The following is a 24,435-nucleotide window of genomic DNA, read 5'->3' as shown; positions in this document are numbered from 1 at the left end:
TTTCTTGCTTTTACTCTTTCCTTTAGTGTGCTATATATTTTTTTTGTGCACGTAAAAGGTCTGCAAAGTTACAAAGCCTAAAGTTCAAGCCAAAGAGAGGTACTCTGAAACACTGCTCCTGTGCTGCCTGAAATGCCTTGCTTGAAGTCCTGCCTTGTCTTCTGTAACATGGTGATGTCACTAAGTAACACATTTGCATATCAGCTCCCTAGTGGCTAGTTTGGCACGGCCTCAAACAAAGCTAGTTAGAGCAGAGCTAGAGCTGAGTCTGAAGAGTTTGGTTTGGTTGACCAATCACAACAGAGTGGGCCAGCTGACCAATCAGAGCAGACTGGACTTTTTTGGGGAGGGGGAGGGGCTCCAACAGTGCGTTTCAGACAGAGGGTGAAAAGCACAGTCGGTATGAGAAAAACAAAGCGTTTTTTGAACATTAAAGCATGTAAACATGTTCGAGTAGAAACTCCAAATATAAGTATGCACTTGAAAATTAGCATAATAAGTCCTCTTTAATCTTTACGTCATACTCACTGCTCCTGTAATATGTGCTGCCTTATGCTAATGTTCGCTTCCTCTGTGCTGTCGTCCCCGCAGGCAACTGTCCGAGGAGAACGCCAACCTCCACGATTCGGTCGAGAAGGAGAACACGGAGAAGAAGCGGCTGAGTCGGAACAACGACGAGCTCCTGTGGCGTCTCCAGACCAGCCCCCTCATGTCGCCCGCCTCCTCCCCGCTGCACCGCTCCTTCTCCACCTCCCCCGTCCCGTCATCCCCATTCTTCTCCTCCCCCTCACCTATAGCCGGGTGCGACTCCCCCACCCACTGCCACGGCTGTCCCCAGCAGGCTCAGTACTGCTCCCCCTCCCACAGAGCCGCCGCCACCAATCAAAATCTCTCCCCTGGACCGGCCACGCCCACTCACAGGGCAACGAGCAATCAGAATTACTCCCCTGGCCCGGCCACGCCCACACACAGAGTGCCAGCCAATCGCTGTGGCTCAGCCGCGTGTCTCAGCTCTTTGCAGAGATAAGCTCGCATCTCTCTCGTTTATTTTCTTATCTGGCTCATTCTCTTTTATTTCCATCATTCCCTTTTTGAATGTGAATGGCATCGAAGTACATGTAGGAGACAAGGACTGCGGTCTCCAGTCATCACGGGACAAACTGGGCAGACAGTCAGGGTCTAAACAGCTGGTGGTGTCCATCATGTGAAACACGGATAAATAATGTAATCCATTACATTATTGTAATGTAATGGAAAATGGATGCAGATGATTGCGGCTCAGTTCTCTGTCCCCAATCCTAACTTGTATAAATCTTGAAATGCAGACTGTACATACTGTATGATAGTGACACAGATAGTAGTGAAAGCTCCCTGCATGGGTAGTCATGAGTCCCGCACAGACAGAAACAGTACAGATGGAAAGTAGCACACTCTCACCAGAACACAATACTCTGGTGTGTTAAAAACCTGCTCACGTCCTCAATAAAATAAGCTATATACTCTCTCTCTCATTGGGATTAGCTACTCATAGTCTTAGTTTTTTTTTGGTTTTGCTTTTCATCTGAAAAACATCCCCAACAAAGCGCCTTATTATATACTCAGTCCTGCCGTCTCACCAGCAGAGAACGACCAACGTTTTATTTCATAAAAGACTTTGGATAGAGAATTGGTTTGTAATTCCGCCTCCTCAAGGTGTATTTAATATTTCGTAATTAGTTCAACACTGATAGTTTAACCCCATGCGTGGGATAAACCCTACCTGGAACCCCACGCCATTTTACCTGCAACATCCAGAGGACTTATTATTCAAACCTTTGCCAGGTCTTCCTTCAGCATCTCAACACATGATGATGAGCTACTCTCCACTTTCGGGATCCCTCAGGTCAACTTGCAAAAACGTTACGTCTGCCATTTTGTATTTACCTCAGCGGGAATGTGCAGTCTGTTGTGTCTGTAGCTCAACAACGACGACAAAAACACACAGCTACCAGGGAGCTCAAAGCTAAGGGGTGGGAGGGATTTTAAATGTTATTGTGGATTTCTTTAAAATGTGATGTTTATATCTAATTTATTTGTTACATATGTTTTGCTACTTAAGCAAGCATGTACTGTGAAAGTCTTCCAGTCTTAATGTGAAACTTCTTATTGCTGTGGTCTGTCTGTTTATTAAGCTTGAACTGAACCTATGGGACACAAGTGGAATAACGTGATGAAGGAGATACGCCGGCTTGTTGTCGTCACACATACATAGGTGGTGTGTTCAGGGGACTGTCTTATGATATGATATGGGTCTATAAGCTAAACTAAAATGCAGCTTAACCCTCTGTTTACCTCTTTGCGACTCGTGTTGCAAAGATTAGTCGCCCTTTCTGAACCTGTGTTATAACCTCTTCATCACCTCTTTCGGATGCTTTCTTTATCTGAATGACACTTTTTATCCTCCGAGTGTTACGTTGAAGCTTTCGCAAGCTACGCTGAATCCTCAGCGTGCGAGAATATATCGTTCAGGGAATTCTTTTCTAAATTTAGATTAGAAATACTTTTTTTTTTCCTTTTGTATAGCGTCTCTACAGAACATTATACGCTCAAGATATTTCCCGAGATAATTTTCCTCTTATATATGATACAATATAGAAACCAACCTTTGGTATATGAAAATGATTTTATAGCATACAGTTAGTCATAGCTGTGTCCTGTATGTACTGTACTGATTAACTTACCCTCAGGATCTTTCATTTGGCTTTTTCATTGAAAACGACAGTGTTATACGGTGTAATCTCAGTGATTTACTCGCACATGAACAAACAAAGCTGGTCAGACTAACACGTGTAAATGAGCCGCTGTAAATAAACCAGTAAGACCAGTGAGAAGGGATGAGGGTAAGTCTGTGGCAGTCTAATGGGAGCATGGGTTAAAAGAGTTTGTCAAACTTTTTTCTGTTAAGTTACAGGTAAATGTAAACTTTTACCAGCATGTAAAGGACATTTCTGGGTTTTTAAGTAACAGACTTTTAAGTAGATCTTAAATTGCTATACCAGCACTTTTGACGGCCGTGAAAAAGTAAAAAAAAAAAAAATCTTTTCATGGATCTTCAAGATTTTTTGTATGACACGTACACAGGGTTAAATGTTCTTAAACGAAAGAATGTCAAACACAGCATAAGGATTTGAGAAATGTATCTCATTTATTTTATACCTACACTGATGATTTTTGAGAATGTCTTTGCATAACGATCAAATGTAAGAAAATACCAGTCAGAGAGTCACTGTGTTTTCCAATGTTTTAGGATTTGCAGTTCACCTACTGTACGTCATTGAATGATTCTTCAGGGTCCTCCTAAAGGTCACTTCAGGTGCAAAAAATACAAGGATGCAACAAAAACTATTGTTTACAAATGAAAGTCACAAATTGATATTGCACCTTTGAATGGACTATGATTTCTAAACTACGAACTGGTATTGTAACGACCCTTCAATGTGTCCTGTGGACATCTGTGTCTCACTTTGCGCTGAATGTCAAAATATGTAATGACTGCATTTTATACGAGTCATTCATGTGGGTTTCGTTTGATAAAGAAGGACCTCTCGTCTGACCACTATGTAGCAGCCATTCAATATGTAGCACTTCCTCCCAACAAGAAACATGGCTCATTTATCTAATCCATTAGGGATTGATGTTCATGTTTAAATGCTGTCGTAGCAAACGTTTCCATGGCCCGTCAACTTTCAGCACTAGAATTTGAATTTGTGAAGGTAAGCTATATAATTACCCCTCCTGGTGGATTTGGTCCAGAGACAAAGTTTACTGAATTTGTTTGTTCTGGCACTGATTGTATGTTTGAATGTAAATACATTTACAACATGAGTTGTGTCTTAGCGCACCAACAGAGTAATAGAAGCATGTTTTTTTCTGTCTTTGCTGTTTCTCACTCTTCCTTTCTCTTCTTTTACCTCTCTGCATTTGTGATGGTCCAAAACGTAAACCGTAGCGTATAGGAGGCCTAGAGGATGAGGAATGAGATAGTTCAACATGTAATGTATACAAAAGTATGTTGATGCTTTTATTTGTACTTTTTTGGGGAGAACACAGTATTAAAAAAATATTCAAGAAAAGTCACGTGATGTTCATGTTTCATTTAAGGATAAGTCCTACTCTCCATTCAAAAGGTCCAAGTGTGTTTATCCTGCTATGTATACTGGATACAAGTGTGTGTCCTATAGTTTACAGTAGAGCTGCAACGATTAGTCGACTAAACGATTAGTCAATCGGCTGAAAAAATAATCGCCAGCTATTTTTATCATCGATTAATCATTCATTTTTCGTTTACGTAATTTTCTATGCAAAAATGTCAGAATATGCTGTTTTCAGCCTCTCAAATATGGAGATATCTAGCTTTTTCTCTGTATGTATTAAATATATTATATTAAATTGAATATCTTTGGGTTTTGGACTGACAAAACAAGACATTTAAAGACATCACCTTGGACTTTGAGGAACTGCGATGGACATTTTTCACTATTTTCTGACATTTTATAGACCAAACGATTAATGAAAATAATCCTTAGTTGTAGCCATATTTAACAGCATACTGTAGATCTTGATCACAAGCATCAAAGTATTCTTCGACAGAACTACTAGTTTGCAGATATCCTGTTGTTTTTCTCGTCTGTCACTCATATCCAGCGACAATACTGAAGTGTTAAGACCATTAACACATAAAATGGTATTTACTCTCTTTTTGGTATATATATATTATATATATATATATATATTACAAATTCTTTCATGTTTTCTAACCTTTAATTTCTAAAATAAAATAAATTAATAAATCTTAGTTGACTGAAAAGTAAGTGTACGGTACTTTTTGACACTGAGTGCTTATTTAAAAAAAAAAGTGACCTGAATAATACCAAGAATACTGTTCAATGGTGAAAAGAAACAATCACCAACACTTGCTATGACAGTGAAGTGACAAAAAAATAAAATAATATCGCAGACATCGTATTATGGATTTAAGCGTCAAGGCAACAGAAGCGTTGTAAGTTGTATGACTGAGAATAAAACTTCAACAGTTAGTTTTGAACACTTTACATTTAATTCAGTATCAAAATATGCAACTGATCAACATTACATCATATAATATCATGAATAAGAAGCTATCTATTATATAGTTTTAACAACATACGATACCATGTTTCATAATAATTCAAAGATGTAAACTATGCTGACTACTCTAAATTTAACACAATCACATTGGTTAGCAGGCCTGGGCTGATCACAGTTTATATTGTATATTATACACCATGCAGGTGTTTGTATGATCAGTCTGATAATGTCCACAATAGCAATATCTTGCTTCCTGAGAGTTTATTTTACAAGGAGCCACATAAATGTACCCTGATCCCATCCAATTCATGTTTAATCTGATTTAAATTGACTTTAGAGGACGAACAAACTGAGGTATCACTTCTTCATGAAGTGAGATATGATATCCATGGGCAGGGGGAAGATGATGGTGGAGTTCTTCTCTGATGCAATGGTGCTGAGAGTCTGCAGGTAGCGAAGCTGCAGGGCTGATGGAGACTCTGCGATCACGAGGGACGCCTCCTTCAGGGCACGAGAGGCGTTCATCTCACCCTCTGCTGCAATCACCTGTACGTAGATCGGGAAAGAGATATGAGGACTAGCATAAAAGTAAACACCCGAACATATGGCACGTTGTGTTTTACAGTAAATTATTGTTTATGCATGTGTCATGCTACATGTCCTGACCTTGGCTCTGGCCTCTCGTGAAGCCTCTGCCTCGGCGGCCATGGCTCTCTGCAGCTGATGTGGCAGCTTCACGTCTTTAATCTCCACACGCTCCACCTTGATGCCCCAGTCGTCTGTGGCTTCATCCAGGCTGGCCTGGAAAAGACAGAAAGAAGAAGAAGAGCATACACCTGTAGCTTACAATGTAATTTCTTCATTCCACAGATGAAATTCACCCATAAAGCTGTCCATAAGAGATGAAAAATCAAGGAAAATAAGCCAACCAAATGTCTTTCATAATTTGTGAACATGATGTCGTGCAGTCCTTTGTAAACCTTCAGCAAACACATATGAACAAGCTTCTCTTTTGTTCAGCACAGATATGATATCTGTACCTGCATGCTGTGAGCAATGCCCTCGCGGTCAGACAAGAGCTCAGCTAGGTTCTTCGTCCCCAGGACATTTCTGAGGGTGGTTTGAGCCAGCAGACGGGTGGAGAAGTCAGCATTTGCCACGTTGGCCACAGAGGCAATGGGGTCACTGACCCGGAAGTACACCACTCCGTCCACCGAAACTGTAACTGAGTCCTTGGTCAGGATCTAGAGTAGAAATACATGACAAGTTTGTTTATTTGTCCACATATTTGTGTGTTGCTCTTTGTGCCAACCCTATACCTCTTGTGGTGGGATGTCAAATGAAACTGTACGCAGATCCACTTTCACAAAGGTGTCAGTGCATGGCAAAATAAAGAAAATGCCTGCGGACAAACAGGAAAAAGCATGAATTTAAACATTACATTACTATCTTGCATCAATCTGAAATTAACCACAACTGAGTTGAATCCAGGATTTCTTTAACAGGGAAAAAAAAGGATATAGATGTTGTTATTGTTCTACCTGGTCCTTTAGCCTTCCTGTCTGTAATGCGACCCAGCCTGAAGATGACAGCGCGCTCATACTCTTGAACAATCTGCAACAGCGGCAGGAAACCCAATCTCAATTCATATTCAAATTCACAATACAGGAAACAGTGGTTTCTGCTCTTCAACACACTGGGCTCATTTATTGTAGTTCACTCACCTTCAGGAGAAACCAGATGGTGATGGGGAAGAGTAAAACTGAGAAGAAGCCAGAGAGTATGACTATGAACCAACCGACGCATCCCAAAGAACCAGTCCGTTCAGCTGGAGAGAGAGAGAGACAACAGAGTGGGTTTGAAATATTGTGAACAAATATGAATGGAGAGGAAAGCTTCCTTGTTATAGCAAAATAAGAGATGTGAACAGATTTGCATCCAGAAGATCAGATTCCCTGGGGAAATATGAATGTCATCTGCTATAAATCCCTTACCAATCAGAAGTTTATTCAAGTGTGCTATTAGTATACTTCTTTTAAACTTAAAATAAGAGAGTATCCTTTCAGTTTACTTTTTATGTACTTATCAGAGATATACAAAATTATACTTAAGTATACTTGGCCTCTACTGACAAGTATACAGAAAAGTCTAAGTATACTTGGATTATGCTTACCTTTTGATAGAGTAGCCTATTAGAGGGTGTGGTGAGAGTTAGTAAACGTATGTTTTGATATTAATTTACTTTAAATATTAAGAAATGTTCTACGTTTTTGGCATCATTGGGCAAAAATTCCATAATAACCTTTCAGCATATTGTAATTCAAGTGTTCTGAGAGAAAACTAGAACTCCTCATGGCTCTGTTTTCAGGCTTTAAAAAATCCCTTGACGGAGGACTTTGGTCAATCACAGGTCATTTCAGAGAGAGAATGTTGCTCTTTAGCATTCATTCAACGGAAGCAGCTGTCAATCACTCGCAAACTCCGATCAAACGGGTTTGTGACCCGGCAGCCTCGTTGAGATAAGTTGAGGTATTACCAAGCACCACCCACCAGCCGGAACAAACTTTCTCATTTTAACAGCCAAACAGTACACTACAAGATGTTTCTGAAAACATTTGAGGTGAGAAATAGGCATTACAGAGAAAGAATATTGATTAATATTTGATCAGCGCTGCCTAGTTTGACCGTTTGATCAGAGTTTGCGAATGAATGACGGCTGCTCAGAGACGGCAGCCTCCAGCTCGGCTCTGATTGGTTGTTTTCCTCCGGTCTGTGAAATTTTGCAGATGCCATTAGGAGCACCGGAGGACACAGAGACACATGTTTTTTTTCTTCAGATTACCTGTCTCACGCACCACTGTCAGGATATAAAGACCGTTTTTATAAATATAACTTTTTTTAATCATATTTTTCTCCAATTCTATCTAGTTCAGCTTTAACTATTTGTATATTATGTTTAAACTCCCAGTTAACTGGTGAGACAATGAGCTGAATGTATGTGTAAAATATCTTTAAGTGTTGAAGACTTTTCTTTGCTTGATTAGTTTATGTCGATTTGAAACAAAACCTAGACTGTTCACGTCATAGACTACACAGTCTGTGTATACAGGATTGTACGGATTGAAATCTTTTTTTCACATAAATGTATAGTTCAACATGATTGTAGTCTTATATGCACTTTGCATTTTGACAATAAAGGAGGAGGAAAAAGCAGCACCCAGCAATAAAATATACACATAGCTTTATTAAGCCACTAGGAGGCATGCGAGAAAAAATATTTTTTTAATATAAAAATTAAAATAAAATATCAAGTCAAATAGCAAAAGTCTCTTTATGTAATGCATAAATCATTAGCTAAAGTAAAGAAAACTTACAAGTATACATGCAGTAAAAGCTAATAGAATAGTAAGTTACTGAGAGTATACCTTAAAGTGTACTTTCATAAACTAAAAAGTAGGCTACAAGTATATAACTAGTTCTAACAGCATACCTATAAGTTCATATAGTTCACTTCATAATATAGTTTCAGTACAAAATACAACTTTGGTGTAAACTAGTTGTGTACTCAAAGGATACTACTCTTACACTTAAAGTACATTTAAAAGTATACTTTTATAAACTAAAAAGTGGGCCAATTTAGTCCCAAGAAGTATTGAAGCAGCACACTTAAAAGTATACTACTAGTACACTGATATTAGTATTCTTACTACATAAAGTATACTTGGGAAATATACTTGAACTTTACTTAATTTTACTTCATAAAATAAACTTGAAGTATACTACTTTTTTGTAAGGGATGTCCAGAAGCTCACAGGTGTTAAGGAAAGTTTTCAACCCTCAGCTGCTGAAAGGGCCAACACACTATTATTAAAAATCATACTAGAACATTAATCATAACTACAATTAATGGATCAGATTTCAAGTTCAGGTCCAACACTGATACTAGCAGTTTACACACAGAGAGACTCTCACACAAACAGTGCAAACAGTAAAATGTTTACCGATGCAACATGATCTTTGGAGTACTGCTTTGGTAATAAAAGTCATTGTGAGGAAAAGGTCTGCGTGTGTCGTACCGTATCATAGTTTCCAGCTGTATCTCAGTGTTTATTTGTGCATGTTTTGCAATAAAGCTATCACATTTCACACTGAGTCACATTGTTAACCTTGTGTTCAGACAAGACAGCTTTCAATTGGACGCATTCACACATATCGAAGGCACATTTGACTTTATGGCTCACACCACCCTGCTGTATTACACTGTCATAGGAGGCTGATTATAATTTCATTTGCAAAAAAGCTTAAACTTCATGGCCTTTGTACCACTTTACTTATAATTTCTTTTGTCCTAGTATCACTATAAGCAACATTATTCTCTCTTTCTAGGCCAAACCACAGGAAATGCAGTTTCCTGTTGTTGAACTCAATTCAATTTTCACTAAACCACAAAGTCGTTGTACTTTAGAGTGCCTCGCAAATGTACTTCCCCTGTTTCACAAGATCTAGTTACTGGAAAAGGCCAGGGTTGCTACAGTGTAATCACAGCTTACTGCACACTGTCCAATTATAAATTGTAAATGATGAGTACACAGCCGTCCATGACACCTGATCCTGTCCAACCATAACGATAAGATTTGGAAAAACAATTATGCAGAAAAATGTATGAAATGTATGGAAACAAGTTATTATCAGCAAGCTAAATCCAACTGTGTGACATGAAAGCTCCTTGTCCACCTGTCCTCACAGAGCATGGATACAGACACACACAAACACTCAAGAGTCACATGCTTTTGGGACTCTTATCACAGTGACATGTGATTTCTGTCTCCATGACGACGGAGTTCTACTTTGCCCCATGCCTCTCCGGCTCCTGTTTACCTGCACAGGTGAGCTCCTATGTATACATCATACATAATACACTCCCACAAGCAATAACTGACAATGTAATGTACATTCAACATCGAGCTCACGTTTCAGGGAAGAGCAAACAACTCCTTTGTTGATCTAAACCTTAAGTTTGGTGTTGGTAATATTTAACTTTCAACCAGTTATGTAACATTAAAAGCTCAGAAGAAAAACGACAATAAAAGAAAAATGTGGTTTATCTTACATATTAAATCGTCTTTGCTCAGTCCTCTTCTCTTCTGGCTTTCAACTTGGCCCTCCATTTCCATGTGCTAGTTCCAACTGGAAGGGGAAGTGTGTTGAGAGGGTTTTCGTTGAAGTGAATCTGAAGAGGAGGGATCCACCCAGCCTTTTAAAGCTGCAATATCATGTAGCTCTCAGAGAAGGTGTGGCTGTGACTCAGAGTTGATCATCAACAAAGTACAATCAACAGGATGCTAATACATAACTGGATAATCTCAGTGTCTTTGCACAGTGAACCCTACCTGTACCAACCCATTTAAATTTAAAAAAGTAATAATGTATGGATGATAGTTCTCTGAAGTAGAAGTGAAGAATGCAATGCTGTACTTTCTCTACTTTCACTTCCTACTAGAATGAGGAACTATTTCAGTCTCACATCCTAAAATCACCTCATTTGACTCTCTTTTTTTGTAATGAATCTATCAGGATTATCAATGTTTTATGATGTCTGCAGAAATGAGAACACTTCAATATCTTACAAGACCTATTTCAAGACCATAGAAAGAACAAAAGAAAATAAAAACCAAACAAATAAAAGAAAGAACAGATAAAGGAGAAATAGACCGGCTTCAGAGAGGCAATCATGCCTTGATTGGGATGAACAACATGACTTATACATGTGTTGTAGTACATGAGAACATGTTACATTAAAGGGGAACAACATACATTTTCAAAATTCATACATTCCTAAGGTCTAAAAAATTTTAGTAAACATGAACAACTCCCAAATCCAAAAACTAGAAAGCTAAAACTCAAACTTGTGATGTCATAGGGTATAAAGTGTGGAGCTGCTCCATAGACAATGAATAGGGAGAGATGTTCTAGATGACATTGAGAGCACCAAAGGTAATGCTCTAAGTATATGGGAACATTTTCTGTTTCACAACTGACAACACTACAATATAATAAAGCTCATTTGGGTATAAAGAGAAAACAAACATTCAGTGGGTCCACAAAATCAGCCTCCCATCCATTGACTATGGAACAGCTCCAGACTTTATACTGTATGACATCACAAGTTTGAGACTTACTTCTCTGGTTTCTGGCTTTGAGAGAGAGTAGCTCATGTTCACAAATGTCGATTGAACCTTCCTCGACCATGGGAATAACATACTGGGATTCTAAATTTAGGTGGTGTTCCCCTTCAATGACACGAGTTTCCTTTAGAATGAATAGCAAGGTAAAGGACTAGTGAAATCATTCTTAACATGACTTACCGAAATTATAGAAAATAAATAAATAAATAAAATTTATAGAAAATTATAGAAAATAAATAAATAAAATTTATTTATTTATTTATTTTCTATAATTTCGGTAAGTACATTTAATGTAAGCATTTATATTATAATTCTGCTGCTGAAGAAATAGACACATTTTTACAAATACCAAAAAATTGTTTATAAAATCAAAACAAATGTGCCCTGACAGACTTTTAAGAAAATGTTTTTAATATCCAGAGTTAATAAAATGATGTTAATTCAGTAGGTTTGGTTAAAGAGATATCAGTGGTCAAGGTATGAATGGAAAAAAAAAAATTGGTAATACTCCAGTGAGATCCCATGACTGGGTGTTGGAGAGTCATGACAAATTGTCAGCTGACTGATAGCATCACTTGTGTGTTGAGCAATACTACGGATGCTCATGATAAGCACCGTGCAGAGCCATAAATGAACTGTAAGTAGGCCGTAAAATGGTTATAATACTGATGGTTGGATAAAATAACAGAAAACAGAATAATAATTGCATATCAATTAAGGTATATGTCACATCCATAAGTACATATTCAGTTATCTGGTCACTTTTGAGGCTGTATTTTGCAATAATAACAATTAATAACTATCCTCTTAATAGAGGATTTTTCTGACCAACACACTTTGACCTTAACTTTGCGGATACAATAAAATATGTCCACAAGGATGTTCCTTTACCACATTAGCTTTTTCTTTTTTTTTAGCCTAGAGCACTTGCAATCTATCAGACTTTTCAACCTCTTTTGATATTTTATTAAAAAGTCACATAAATAGGTGATGATTGTTACACCTCTTTAAAAGTAAATAAACAGCTGGCATTCAACTATAGGACCTGCAAGTCTAGCTGTCATGATTTATCTAAACATTATTTAGTTATTCTATTTAAGGGGCTTTCATGAAATGCACAGAATAGAGATACAGCAACAGCTACAGCAACCAGCAGTTTACTGACAAAACAATAAAACAGGTTCAAATACAAAAAAAAAGGAGACAAAAAACAACACAGGGCAACAAACAACGTGTCTGAGTGTACTGAGGTGTACAGTAAATGAGGTAAAATTACAGTTCTCACTATGTTGCAAAGCATTACTGAAGAATACAGATGTTTTATATCTCGAGTCCATACATCAATCAACATAATGCTTGTTCTCAGAAACATTTGCATACAGTATATCTGGCCAAATACTGGAATAATAGCACTAACAGGGTGACGTCTGTCAAACAAACTTTGTAAACATATGAAATCACAGTAAACTGCTGACAGCCACGAGTGTGTGTTCACTGAAAATAACACAAACGTGAGTGGAACTGGCAGATGTTGTGTACGACGCTCCCACCCTTCACACAGCACAAGGATTAAAAAATATTTATGGTGTGCCCACTTCATAATTATGACTGCGTCATTCGGCTCAATATACCATAAGTCAACTAAAAATGTCATACATTATTCAATTCAGGACAATCAGTTATCATACACTTGTCCTTTCCACTGAGACTGGACATGAAATACTACATGAGGATACTGTCCATTCATTACATGATATCATGTACATTTTTCAATTTAATTTCTATAATTCATTATTCACTAATAAATGTTGATAAACTTGATTAAAAACAGCCAAGTCCAGCTAACATTAAAACCTGTCTACTTGTAAAACCTAACAACTGATATTTACACTATGAATACTATAGGAAATCTCCCCCAACATACTATTTCAACTGTTTTCATGATAGTGTTTCCTGTAGTAGTAGTAGTAGTAGTATAAGTGATTCTGTTTGTAACATACACATTATTGAACCTCTCTAATCTGCCCAGTGCTCTTCACGGTTCAAGGCCAAAAAAATAAAAACGTGTCAACTGCTCAGGGTGCAGGGCAGGGTGTACGATAGGGGCCGGCGTGTTTCAAAGTGTATTGTGGGGTTTCACTGCCAACCCAACGTGGGGTGCAGGCCTGGCTGCAGGGGGAAGGGGTTTCCTGGGCCTTGAGGGTAGTTGGTGAAGCTGTTGGGCTGAGGAGGAAAGCCCTCCAAACCAGAATTTGGATGAGCCTGGAACAAGACAAAGAAAAGGAGTGTTGTTGTAGCAGCGACGAGGCTTTATCAAACTGACATTCAAATACTTTTACTCTTCCAGAGTATAGTGTGTGTGTGTGTGTGTACCTGCAGCAGGGCAGACTGCATGGCTTGGTTGTGGAGGCCACTGAGGGTAGCAGGAGAGGCAGAGGGAGAGAAGCCTGGTACCCCCGGGAAGGACAGCAAGCCGGGGAACCCGCTGCTTCCTGGAGGCTGGAGTCCACTGCTCAACCTGGAACACACAGAATAATTACTGTCAGACTATAGTGGATAGTTATATTAATTATAATATTACACTATGCCACAGTATTCTGTATCTACTGGGCTTTACAACAAAATGCTAACAGTGCTTACAGATCTCATTTAATGTGATAAAATACAACACACATCCTGGTGGATGGAAAACAGGGACAATTTAGGAAATATGTAGGGCTGCCCCCTCTTAGTCGAGTAGTCGACTAATTGGTCATTTTGGCTTTAGTTGACTAAGATTTCTTGAGTCATTTAGTCGTTTTTTAATCATGCTGAATGACTTATTTCCAAGAATTATGAGTAAACGAGCACAAAATAGTCAAAAAGCACGAAAAACATGAAAAAGACGTAAAAATATCGGAGCAGCTGGAAAGGCTGCCGTTTGCACTATGGAACTGTGATGCTGGAAACTTGAATTTCCCTCGGGATTAAAAAAGTTACTATCTATCTATCTATCTATCTATCTATCTATCTATCTATCTATCTATCTATCTATCTATCTCCTTTTTTTTGACCATTTCTCTGGTAAAAAAAAAAAAAAAGAGGTACTCATAATTCTTGGAAATAAGTCATGCTGAATGACTTATTTCCAAGAATTATGATGACCTCTTTTTAACCTCTTCTTATAAGCACATCTCTGGTAAACACAACATTTAAAGTGGTGCTTTTGTGTGATTCTTTGTGGAGAAATTCAGTTTTACAGATCGGTCGATCAACCAACTAATCGATTAGTTGACAAAATTGTATTCGTAGTGTTAGTCGATTAAGAATCACTTTGGTTGAGGCCCTAGAAATATGCATGGTGGAGCGTAAGACGACCAGATCACTATCACTCTCCTATCTGTCCGTTTAGGCTAGAGTTGGCATCCTGTTAACCTAGCTTAGCATAAAGACTGGAAACAGGGGGAAACTACTAGCCGGGCTCTGTCCGACTGTAACAAAATAGGCCTTGCAGCACCTCTAAAGCTCACTAATTAACACCTTATATCTCCCTTGTGTAATCCGTATAACAGAACGATCGTTTTTCTTATAACAGTAGTAGTATAAAGGCGGTGTACGGTTGGATATATACATATACATACATGTATATACTGTATATATATATCTTAAGTGTACATGTGCTTATATTTTTCCTTATTTTACTATACTATTTTGCCATTACCCATGTATAAACATTAACAAGTATAACTTGCATTCTCCTTTAATAGCTCTTGCAAGGCTACTCACCTCTTGAGTGCATGAAATGTCAACAAAAGGTGAGACTTGTGTTTGTGCAACACTAGTTCATTGACAAGATAACATGCTAAATATATGGCTGACAGTAATCACCTAGTAGCCATCTGGCAAAGAACTCTTTGAGACAACATAAACCAAAGGTCTCGGCCTGACACTCCAGAAGTACAAGTGGACTTTGCACTTAGGTGCAGTGTTTCCACTTATAAAACTCAAAGTGGAAAATCAAAGTACATGATTTACAGTGCCCCCTTTTTTCCAGCCATTTTTACACGTCAGTCACGTCAGTTCAAATCTCACATACCCAGGCTGGAAGTTGGAGCTGAAAGCAGACGCAAAGCCTGGTAAAACTGGCGATGATGATGGAATTCCAGCTGCGGCTGCTGCTGCGGCTGCTGCGGCCTGCAGTGGTGCCACCGATGCTACTGAAGACGAAGAGGCTCCTGCAAGTCCCATGAATGAAGACAACACGGGGCTCCCCGCGCCGTGTCCTCCTGAAACCCCCAACCCTGGGAAGGCGGCGGGGTTAGCGCCAGGCGGAAGGCCTGGGAACATAGAGGCGGCAGAGGTGAGGCCCAGACCGAACGGTGAGGCTCCACCGGGGCCACCGCTGGGAGCCAGGCCTGCGTACATGGAGGTTGGTGGATGGGTAGACATGTTGGTAGTGGGAGGCATGGATGAAGGCATGGAGGAAGCAGGGAGAGAGGACGTAAGGGAGGAGAAAGGGGACAGGCCGGGGTAGTGAGAGGGCGCTGGGCTGGAGGACAGAGCTTGGAAGCCGGAGAGAGCAACGGGACTAGAGAGAGAGACTTGAGGAGAACCAGAGGGGTGTGACAGACCCAAGGAACGTGCCAGGGCAGCCTGGGCAGAACCTTGTACCATAAGAGAGCTAACAGACGGTGTGCCAGAGCGAGAGGTGCCCTTGAAAGCAGAGGGCACGGGGCTGTTACTGCCACTGTTACTACCTCCAGTGTGTCTGTTCAGGACTCCAGCCGCGGCCATGGCGGCCTGGATCTGTGCGACGTGAGCTGGGGAGGGTTTGGGACTGGGGCCCGGAGTGGAACAGCTCGGAATAACTGGAGTGGATGGTCCAGAGGGGGTGTAGCTTCGGATCACTGACCCAGAGGGGTTACCTGCTTGTGGGTGTATGCCATGGTGTGTGGGTCCTGACTGGTGGTCTGCGGACTGCGAAAAACTCCTCTGCTGAGTTGAGCCCATGGAGTTCGTCTGAGATAAGGGGTCTGGGCCGCCGCGGGAGGTAGCAGGGGTGCCCGGTCGGGAAATGGAATGGAAGGGTGAAGGGGAGAAGCCCCCGCTGCCCGGGACAGGAGTTCCACAAGGGGTGCCTGAAGGGGTGTGGGCTCTAATGACAGAGGAGGGTGTAGGTGTAGTGTGGCCACTGGGGGTCTGTGGACCTGCTTTGATCACAGACGGGGATAGAACAGGGGAGGGAGACGGGGCGTTAGGGTTGTGAGAGGGCACCATGCCTGGGAAAACTGGTGTGATAGGGGTTGTGGGAGTTGGCTGAGAAGGAGAAGCCTGAGGTGGGATGGGGGTAGAAGGCGTGGACCCGTGAGGAATGAGGAGGGGCCCGCTGTTGACTCCAGGTGTGGTGTGCAGCGGATTGCCTGGTTTGGCGTAACCTAGAGGGAGAAAAAGATCAGAGTTGGTGAAAAAGATCATCTAAAAATGACGACTGTTATTATCTGACATGGTATTAGAATGAACTAAGAAAAAGAAAAACATACATTTAAAATAGTAGTTGCATTAAATACTTAATTTTTCTGATCATTAGTGTTCATTCCAGGACACAGACAGAATAGGTTAAAACCCAACAAACTATTGTAGAAGAAGCGATGCACTCACATCTACAAAAGGAGAGGAGAGACACAGCGAGGAGGAATAGCCGGAAGAGCGTCCCTGCGTGCAACTTATTAAATTCTAACAATTTTCAAGATTGGAATATGTCTTCTTCTTACCTTTGGGGAAATGTTTAAATAACCTCAAATTAACTTTCATCACACACTGTGCTTTGGACATATGTCAATTTAATGCAACTTGAGACATCTTTAGTGCGGAATATGACCACATATATATATCCCCAAAGGCCCTAAAAGATGTATTTCAACTGTGAAAACTGATGAGACGGCTTTAAAAAAACAAAAACACATACATAGTTATCACAAGCGATGCATGTTAAATGCCAGCACACAGCATGATTCCAGAAAGAAACAGATTAATGAAATTAGTTCGAAGCTATTCCCAGTCCAGGCAACCTAAAGACCCGTCCTCACAATTCACCGAAGTGTACTTCTACACTGACTGACCAGAAAACAGAAGTACCTTCATGTTGTACTGAAATACAATACAACATCCTTGCAAAAAAATGAGTTTTCGGCTACTGTTTTAGGCGTTTGTGTGTTGATACCACTCTGTGGTGTTCTATTGGACTGTATTGTATTATAGTACTAAATACTTAAATTGAATTTTCCATTTTGTCTACTTCACCTAAATATTTGGAGAAGAACAAATATTGGATTATATTAAATATAGCAGAAATGTGGTTGCATTGGATATACAGATGCAGCCACCTAGAATTCCCCCTCCCAGCCGACTTCCAGCCGATTGCCAGCCGGATCCCAGCTAGTTCCCAGCTACCTTCCAGTCTCTGTAATGCAATCTAATATGGCCCCAAAAAAATTATTGTGGATTTGAATTGATCTCTCCAACAATTCTAAAGTAAAGGAATCCAACACACACCTGTTTTTGTATTGGATTGCATAACATTGTACAGGGGGGATGTTTCTGGTCACTCAGTGTAACTCCAGAACTTCTCCTGATAAAAGGCATTAAATTTGAGAAGCGCAGGTAAGCAGCATGCCAGCTAGTTAGGCAGCAAGCTTCAAGGAGTGTCTATTTGCTTTCACACACGCACACTTCCATCGAATCATACCTGCTACTTTGTGGGTGGAGTTGTAGGGGGGAGGGGGCACGCTGCTGGTTATAACCCCTCCCACAGAAACAAGGCCTGCGTTGTTGTACGCACCTGAGTAGCAGTTGCAAATATTAACAGCGTCCACCACACATCCATACACTCACACAAATGTAAGAATCACATACAAATGCACCCCCACGACTAACTATACCTCAACCAATCCCAGAAAAAGCAGCATTATTAATTCCTCAATCGTCTGAGAGTCCTCTATCTTACATATCTGCTTTTCTTATCATTGACAAGCTGCATACAGTGTTGGATTACAGGGCAGGGCGGGGGAAGGTAGGGATAAGTGGGTCTAAGTGGGTCTAAGTGGATCGTTTCTTACTTGGTGCGATGGTGGCGTGGGGTCGGCACGGTGGTATAGGGTAGGGCACAGGCCGGTGAGGGTTGTAGGTTGAGGGAAACTAGAAAAGCATAAGAAAAAAAAAGATATAAAACACTTAACTGATGAGCCAATTTTGTCTAATTCTGTGAATCTGTGATGCAAGTTTTCAAAGGCAATGTAAGGCAACTAACACATTGATTACATTGAGAATAACACTGAGTGAAAACCAAAGAGAAAAATATGGAACCACTGCTATGACTGGTCACTTAAAAGCCCAACAAATGAGGCATTTTTATGCAACAGATAGTGCTGATTTTAATCTAATGTTCCCCTTATTCCAAGATGATTATTATTATTAATGAAGAGCAGAAGTCAAACATCTTTCACAGCGTCACCAGAACATTTACATTATATAGAAATAGCTGGAGTAAAGCGTGCAAAGTTGATTTCCATGCTTTTCATCTAAATGTGAAGGGTTGCTGTTAATGTTTTCTTACTCCTTATATTTGTTTCTGTTACCATTATTCTGCTTACACCCTCTATTGTACAGTCTTTACTCCATTAAGCACACCGTCGTCTATCATCATCTTACACAATGCCATGGCTTGACATGTAGGTTGACGTTTTTATCATGTGTAAAGCAGCAATGTAATTAGTCATGTGAGGCCTTGTCCTCTCAGTTATGAGGTTTCCCTGGGGCCTCCTTGCATTATTACATCATCCCAGCGGGTGATTCCCATTCTAGTGCTTACGGGTTTGAAAGGTCCAATAATACGAGCAGAAATGCCTTTCCCCTCATGATTGTTGGAATTGTCCTCTTTCTTCTCATTTTCTTTCTTTACTGGAGGGATTCCCTGTGAATCAGGAACAAAATAAATTTTTACATGGTTAACAGGTTTATTTTGAGCATTTATGTGCCACTTTTTTCTGTCTACTTCAACTAAAATCCCAAAGAAATAAAGTCAATACCACGATTATTTATTTCAGCCCAATGAAATTATTTTGTATACCACTGACTTCTTTAATTGTATACAGTTCTCATATGTAATTTACACAATGATGTTTGTTATATAACTTTTACCAACTTTGTAAATTACAAATAAAAAAAACTTTACACAGTATTCAAAGTAAAATATCAACATTTTATTAAGATTTAACTTTAAGTCCCCTTTTGTATTTTTTGCCTACAGACAGTACTGAAGGTCACATGTATTCCGAACTTTGTTCTGTTCACTAATATCCTGAGACATGGAGGTAGAACAGGTTAAAGTGTAGGGACCTGCATACCAAAATAAATAATAAATTCTACATCCTTTATTTCTATCGTTAGTTGGTGGCGGTTGAGGAAATCTCAACGAACAGCCATGCACATACTTACAGGGAATGTGCCACTGACCAGGCTGGGTCTGCCTTTAGGGTATGGATTTCCTGGTATCATACCACAGGAGGAGATCATGACTACAGGAGCCTTGCAGCCAACCTTACATACCTAGTGACACAGAAGTTGTATTATTTTAGAAACTGTGTGTTTACAACATGCATTCAAACCGCTTTTGACCGCTTTATCATTTTCTAATTGCATCCCAGTACATCTCACTAGGCAACAGTTGTTCCCTGGGGCTACGGCTACCAAAGGGATTCCTCACAGTCTTTTGATACCAAGACGAGACCTATGGTTTCTATACTAACCTACCTAGAACACAAACAACACCATGAAGTTGAATTTGTAAAGGTGAACTTACTTGCTCCAGTATCCGGCGAGCCCGCTTCTTCTCAGACAAGTGTATGCGAAACAGATCCTCAACAGGACGATAATTTTGAGCATCTGAAATGTTCCTGTTTGGGAACAGAAATTCAATATTTAACAAGTAACCAATTAGTCCAAACAAATCGGTTGATATTACAATACATCATTTGACCTACAGTGTTTTAAAGTCCATTCAGAGCGCTTAAATGCATTTTCAAAAATGTACTCACAAAGCTATTAGTTCCAGGACAACCAGTCTGTCCTTTGAGAAGGTGAAGCAATTTAGGATATTTGCAACTTTGGTTGTCGGGATTGCAACCATTTTCTAAAGGCAACAGAACGAGAAACATTTAACAAACAGACATTTAACTAACACTTTAAAACAGGTGGAGATTCGACACAAAATTATACATTTTTACAGCTTCACTAATATTGATGTAGTTGATTTTATACAATTAAATCATATACATTTTTAGAAAACACATTTACCAATCATGTAAACACATGTTACTCACATGCTGCAGAGCTTTTACTGCTTTGATCTGCGGCTCTGCCCATGAGAAGTACTTCAGTATCTCCATCACCTGCAGATGTTCAAGACAGTGTTACAAGTTGCAATAACCCTAGAGCTGCACTGCTATAGTATGGAAGTAACATGAAAGACCGTGACAATTTTGACTACCAGCTTTATTGATAAAAAAAAGGATATTTCAACACTATATGCATTTCCCATTGTTAAGTTGTAACCATACCTTTGTTTGGCATGAAAACAACAATTGCAAATGCATATTTATCCTCAGCATGCATTAATCTAAGAAAACCATTTACTTAAGAATGGAATTTTAAAATAAACCAATATGCAGCATTGGTTAAGCGCAAGAACAAGTAGTACTATCAGATCCTAATACGAGACATATGGATGAAATTTGGGGCTATATTTTGATTTATTGTCCGTTTAAAGACATGCACCAACTGTGAAGACTTTACAGTGTGGAACCCCTCGGTCCATCTAGTGTGGTAAAATACAGTATGTGGTGAGCTGTAGGTAAGTAAGTAAAGCTTTATTTATATAGTACCTTTTAAAACACACCGTTACAAAGTACTTCACACACAAGAAGAAACATCAAACAAGGAAAAATTACAATGAGAAACAGATCATACAAAAACAAACAAACACACATGTGGATGAGGCCTATAGAAAGGCTTGCCTATAGAGATGGGTTTTTAGAAGCCGCTTAAAATAGTCCAGAGATTCAGCAGCTCTAATAGATTGGGGGAGGTTATTCCAGAGGGTTGGTTATTCCAGAGAGTTGGGGCTAAGACAGAAAAGGCCCGATCACCTTTTGTTTTGCAGTTTGAGCGGGGGATGGATAAAAGGCCGAGATTAGAGGATCAAAGTGTTCGACAGGTCGAATATGGAACAAGGAGATCAGCAATGTAACTGGGGGCGAGGTCATGCAGTGCCTTATATGTAATTAGCAAGATCTTAAAGTTGATTCAGAATTTTACAGGAAGCCAATGGAGGGATGCCAGAACAGGGGTAATGTAAGACCGACGGCTAGTTCTGGTTAATAACCTGGCCGCTACATTTTGAACCACCTGAGGCCTGTACTACGAAGCAGGATTTGGCGTTATCGAGGTAACTTCAGGGTTAACCCTGGGTTTTCCGTACTACGAAGCTGGTTCACTTCTTATCGAGGTAGATCTCCATGGAAACTTATGCTGAACGGCTAACCTGATCAGAGATAAACTCGTATGAAAATTCCGCCTACTGACCAATCAGAGCTCTGTGTGGTGATTGTATAATAATATTACACATATATGAAGAATTTTAAGTCATAATCCAGGCTAAAAACAACACAGATAAAACTGACAAATGCAAGAAAGACAGTTGGATTTATGTTGTGGGTGTTAACCCCTTTGAATTATATTTTTATATTTATTTATTTTTATTTCCTCTTGAGTCTGTTTCACACCGCCACAGAGGGGGAAAGCAGGTGAAAGGATGTTTAAATAGTTACAGACGCCAAATATGACACGCAGGGTTAAAATAGGTGTAATCCATTCATCTATTACACTCTTTAAAGCTATTCATATTTAGATGACTCTATCTGACTTTTGAGTGTTCAGTTAAATTAATAAATCTGTTAATTTACGCATTCACAAAACGGGAGTTTTTTCTTTTTCCAGCTGTTCTTCCTGCATTTGGCAGCTTCAACTGTGTTACTTTTAGCCTGGATTAAGTGTTTAACTTCTTCGTATTTGTCTAATATAGTTTGCTCTTCCTTTGTTAAATGTGCCGCTCTGCCTGTCAGTAGACTTGTTCATGTCTGTGATTGGTCATAAACTGCAAACACCGCCTCGTTCATGTGAACGCGCTCATATCCAGACTGAGAAACCCTGGGTTGATTTACCGAGTTGATAACCAGCTTCGTAGTACAGTTTAGCGGGATCTCGTTTGTTAGGTTAAGTGAAGCCAGATAACGAGAAGATACCCTGGGTATGTTGAACTCGCTTCGTAGTACAGGCCTCAGAAGGCGATTTAAAGCAGATTGACTGAGGCAGGTGTAGAGGGAATTACAATAGTCTAGACGGGAGAATATGAAAGTGTGAATTAAAAGTTCAAGATCCGTGGAGGACAAGATGCATCGGATTTTTGCAATGTTTCTTAACTGGAGAAAGCAGGTCTGGACAAGTTTCTGTTGACTTTCTCACTGTGGATGAACTCAGAGATAAACGTCACATGGGAGTGGTGCTGTTTGGACGGTTAAGATAAGATAAGATGAGATAAGATAAGATATCCCTTTATTAGTCCCGCGGTGGGGAAGTTTGCAGTGTACAGCAGCAAAGGGGATAGTGCAAAAAACAAGATGCATCAGCTAACACAGTAAAAAAAGAGCTTAACAAAATATGAACCATTTAAATAGAAGGAAGTATAAAAATAGGAGCAGTATAGATAGATAGATAGATAGTAACTTTATTAATCCCGAGGGAAATTCAAGTTTCCAGCATCACAGTTCCATAGTGCAAAACATGTTAGTAAAAAGGCAGACTATTAACAAAATTGCACAAGTCGAAAATGATATTGCACAGTGAGAATGAATGAATGAATGAATGAATGAATGAAATTCCACCTGATAATATCAGGTTATTGTCAGTTTTTTTGGTGTATAAGTGGTCTACTGGGAGCAGTGCTGGTTGTAATGAGTTACCTGCTCACTGGAGAAGTATCCATGCACCTGCTCTATGGCTTTGATCCGCTGATCGGTCAGGACGCACTGAAACACACAATGAAGAAGTTGAGATGATTTCAAATCTTAAATCGGACAGCAAATTTGGGATTAGACACTCCTTACCTTTCTTATCTCATCCAAGACTATATCAAATGATTTCTTGTCCATGTTTGCTGATTCAAACAAACGATCACCTCAAATAAACAGTTATTATACCACGCGATTGGTAAATACACCTTTTACAATACAACAGCTAAGATGGATTTAAGATAAAATGCATTCGGGTGACTTAAAGTCTAATTACTATGTTACTGATCCAACGTTACTGGTTTAAATTCATAATGCTGCGAAAGGATCATTTAAAGCATTGCATGTTTGCAGTATATCATCAGCTTTGTAATAAAGCTGCATGGTTCTTTACAGTCCTTATATATAAAACTCAACTTTCCTGCCCGTGAACAATGACTTCCCAAACAAGAGAAGCTGTGTCTGCAGTGCAAAACCTGTCTGCACCAGATCGGTCCGCAGCTAACAACAAGCTAGCTTAGCTACAGCTAACCTCAACTCTGAGCACAGATCAACACAAAATGCGCACAAAAAATATTTGTACATCTGTTAAGTTAGTTAGTTTAAATCCAGTGCTAGCGATGATTATGATAAATACTGGAAAGTGTAAAAATAATCATTAAAAATCCTCTAAATAACGCGCTAGGAGCGATAGCATAGTGTTGCTAGCTTCCACTGACAGCTGGCGCTAGTAACGTCAACACCGGAAAGGACCCTTGAGGCAGCCTGCCTGTCAGAAAAGACACTATGTTAGCAAATTATGTAAAAACAAATGTATAATATAGTTACAGATAGTTTGGGTAATGTTATCAGTACAAAGAGATGGTATATAGTCAACACAGTCATCAATACAATTAACTTATAACTTATATATTTATTTGTGTTCTATTTTAGTGTTTCTCTGCAGGCAGTGTCAGGCCAATTTTGGACAGCGTACAAGGCCTATAGAAGGAGGCTAGGATCATCATCGCATCACTTCTCGGGGAGTATTGCACATGCGCAGT

At 39.6% G+C, this 24,435-nt stretch overlaps 3 protein-coding genes across 5 annotated transcripts in view; 1 reads left to right on the top strand and 2 right to left on the bottom strand.

The window, feature by feature from the left end:
- Positions 1 to 3,382, top strand: part of mtus2a (microtubule associated tumor suppressor candidate 2a) — a 53,534-nt gene extending 50,152 nt beyond the window's left edge. For both annotated transcript variants that reach the window (XM_074610237.1, XM_074610236.1), the window contains exon 16: positions 592 to 3,382. In XM_074610237.1, coding sequence (XP_074466338.1) covers positions 592 to 1,027 — 436 coding nt within the window. In that variant the 3' untranslated portion in view covers positions 1,028 to 3,382. The remainder of the gene's footprint in view (positions 1 to 591) is intronic.
- Positions 3,383 to 5,072: 1,690 nt separating this feature from the next.
- Positions 5,073 to 10,360, bottom strand: stoml3b (stomatin (EPB72)-like 3b). The gene is made up of 7 exons (XM_074610235.1): positions 10,217 to 10,360; positions 6,831 to 6,934; positions 6,648 to 6,720; positions 6,426 to 6,508; positions 6,147 to 6,350; positions 5,773 to 5,907; positions 5,073 to 5,652 (listed from the first exon to the last, which is right to left on the bottom strand). The coding sequence occupies exons 1-7, from the start codon at positions 10,278 to 10,280 to the stop codon at positions 5,464 to 5,466; spliced, it is 852 nt and encodes a 283-aa protein (XP_074466336.1). The 5' UTR covers positions 10,281 to 10,360; the 3' UTR covers positions 5,073 to 5,463.
- A 2,072-nt stretch (positions 10,361 to 12,432) lies between these two features.
- On the bottom strand, positions 12,433 to 24,124 carry proser1 (proline and serine rich 1). 2 transcript variants are annotated; one of them, XM_074612030.1, is made up of 12 exons: positions 23,489 to 24,124; positions 23,345 to 23,410; positions 20,648 to 20,716; positions 20,363 to 20,457; positions 20,128 to 20,221; positions 19,764 to 19,874; positions 19,138 to 19,239; positions 18,386 to 18,464; positions 18,016 to 18,108; positions 15,367 to 16,705; positions 13,665 to 13,809; positions 12,433 to 13,553 (listed from the first exon to the last, which is right to left on the bottom strand). In XM_074612030.1, exons 1-12 carry the CDS (start codon positions 23,531 to 23,533, stop codon positions 13,428 to 13,430), a joined length of 2,364 nt encoding a protein of 787 aa, XP_074468131.1. In that variant the 5' UTR covers positions 23,534 to 24,124; the 3' UTR covers positions 12,433 to 13,427. The 2 variants fall into 2 exon arrangements, with proteins under 2 accessions (XP_074468131.1, XP_074468132.1); XM_074612031.1 differs by lacking the exon at positions 18,016 to 18,108 and having other exon boundaries at positions 23,489 to 24,121.
- Between the last annotated feature and the right edge of the window lie 311 nt (positions 24,125 to 24,435).

This window comes from Sebastes fasciatus, chromosome 16 (assembly GCF_043250625.1).
Source record: "Sebastes fasciatus isolate fSebFas1 chromosome 16, fSebFas1.pri, whole genome shotgun sequence".
Lineage (NCBI taxonomy): Eukaryota > Metazoa > Chordata > Actinopteri > Perciformes > Sebastidae > Sebastes > Sebastes fasciatus.
The sequence above is the reverse complement of the archived record's forward strand: the minus strand, read 5'-3'. Positions and strand labels throughout refer to the sequence as shown.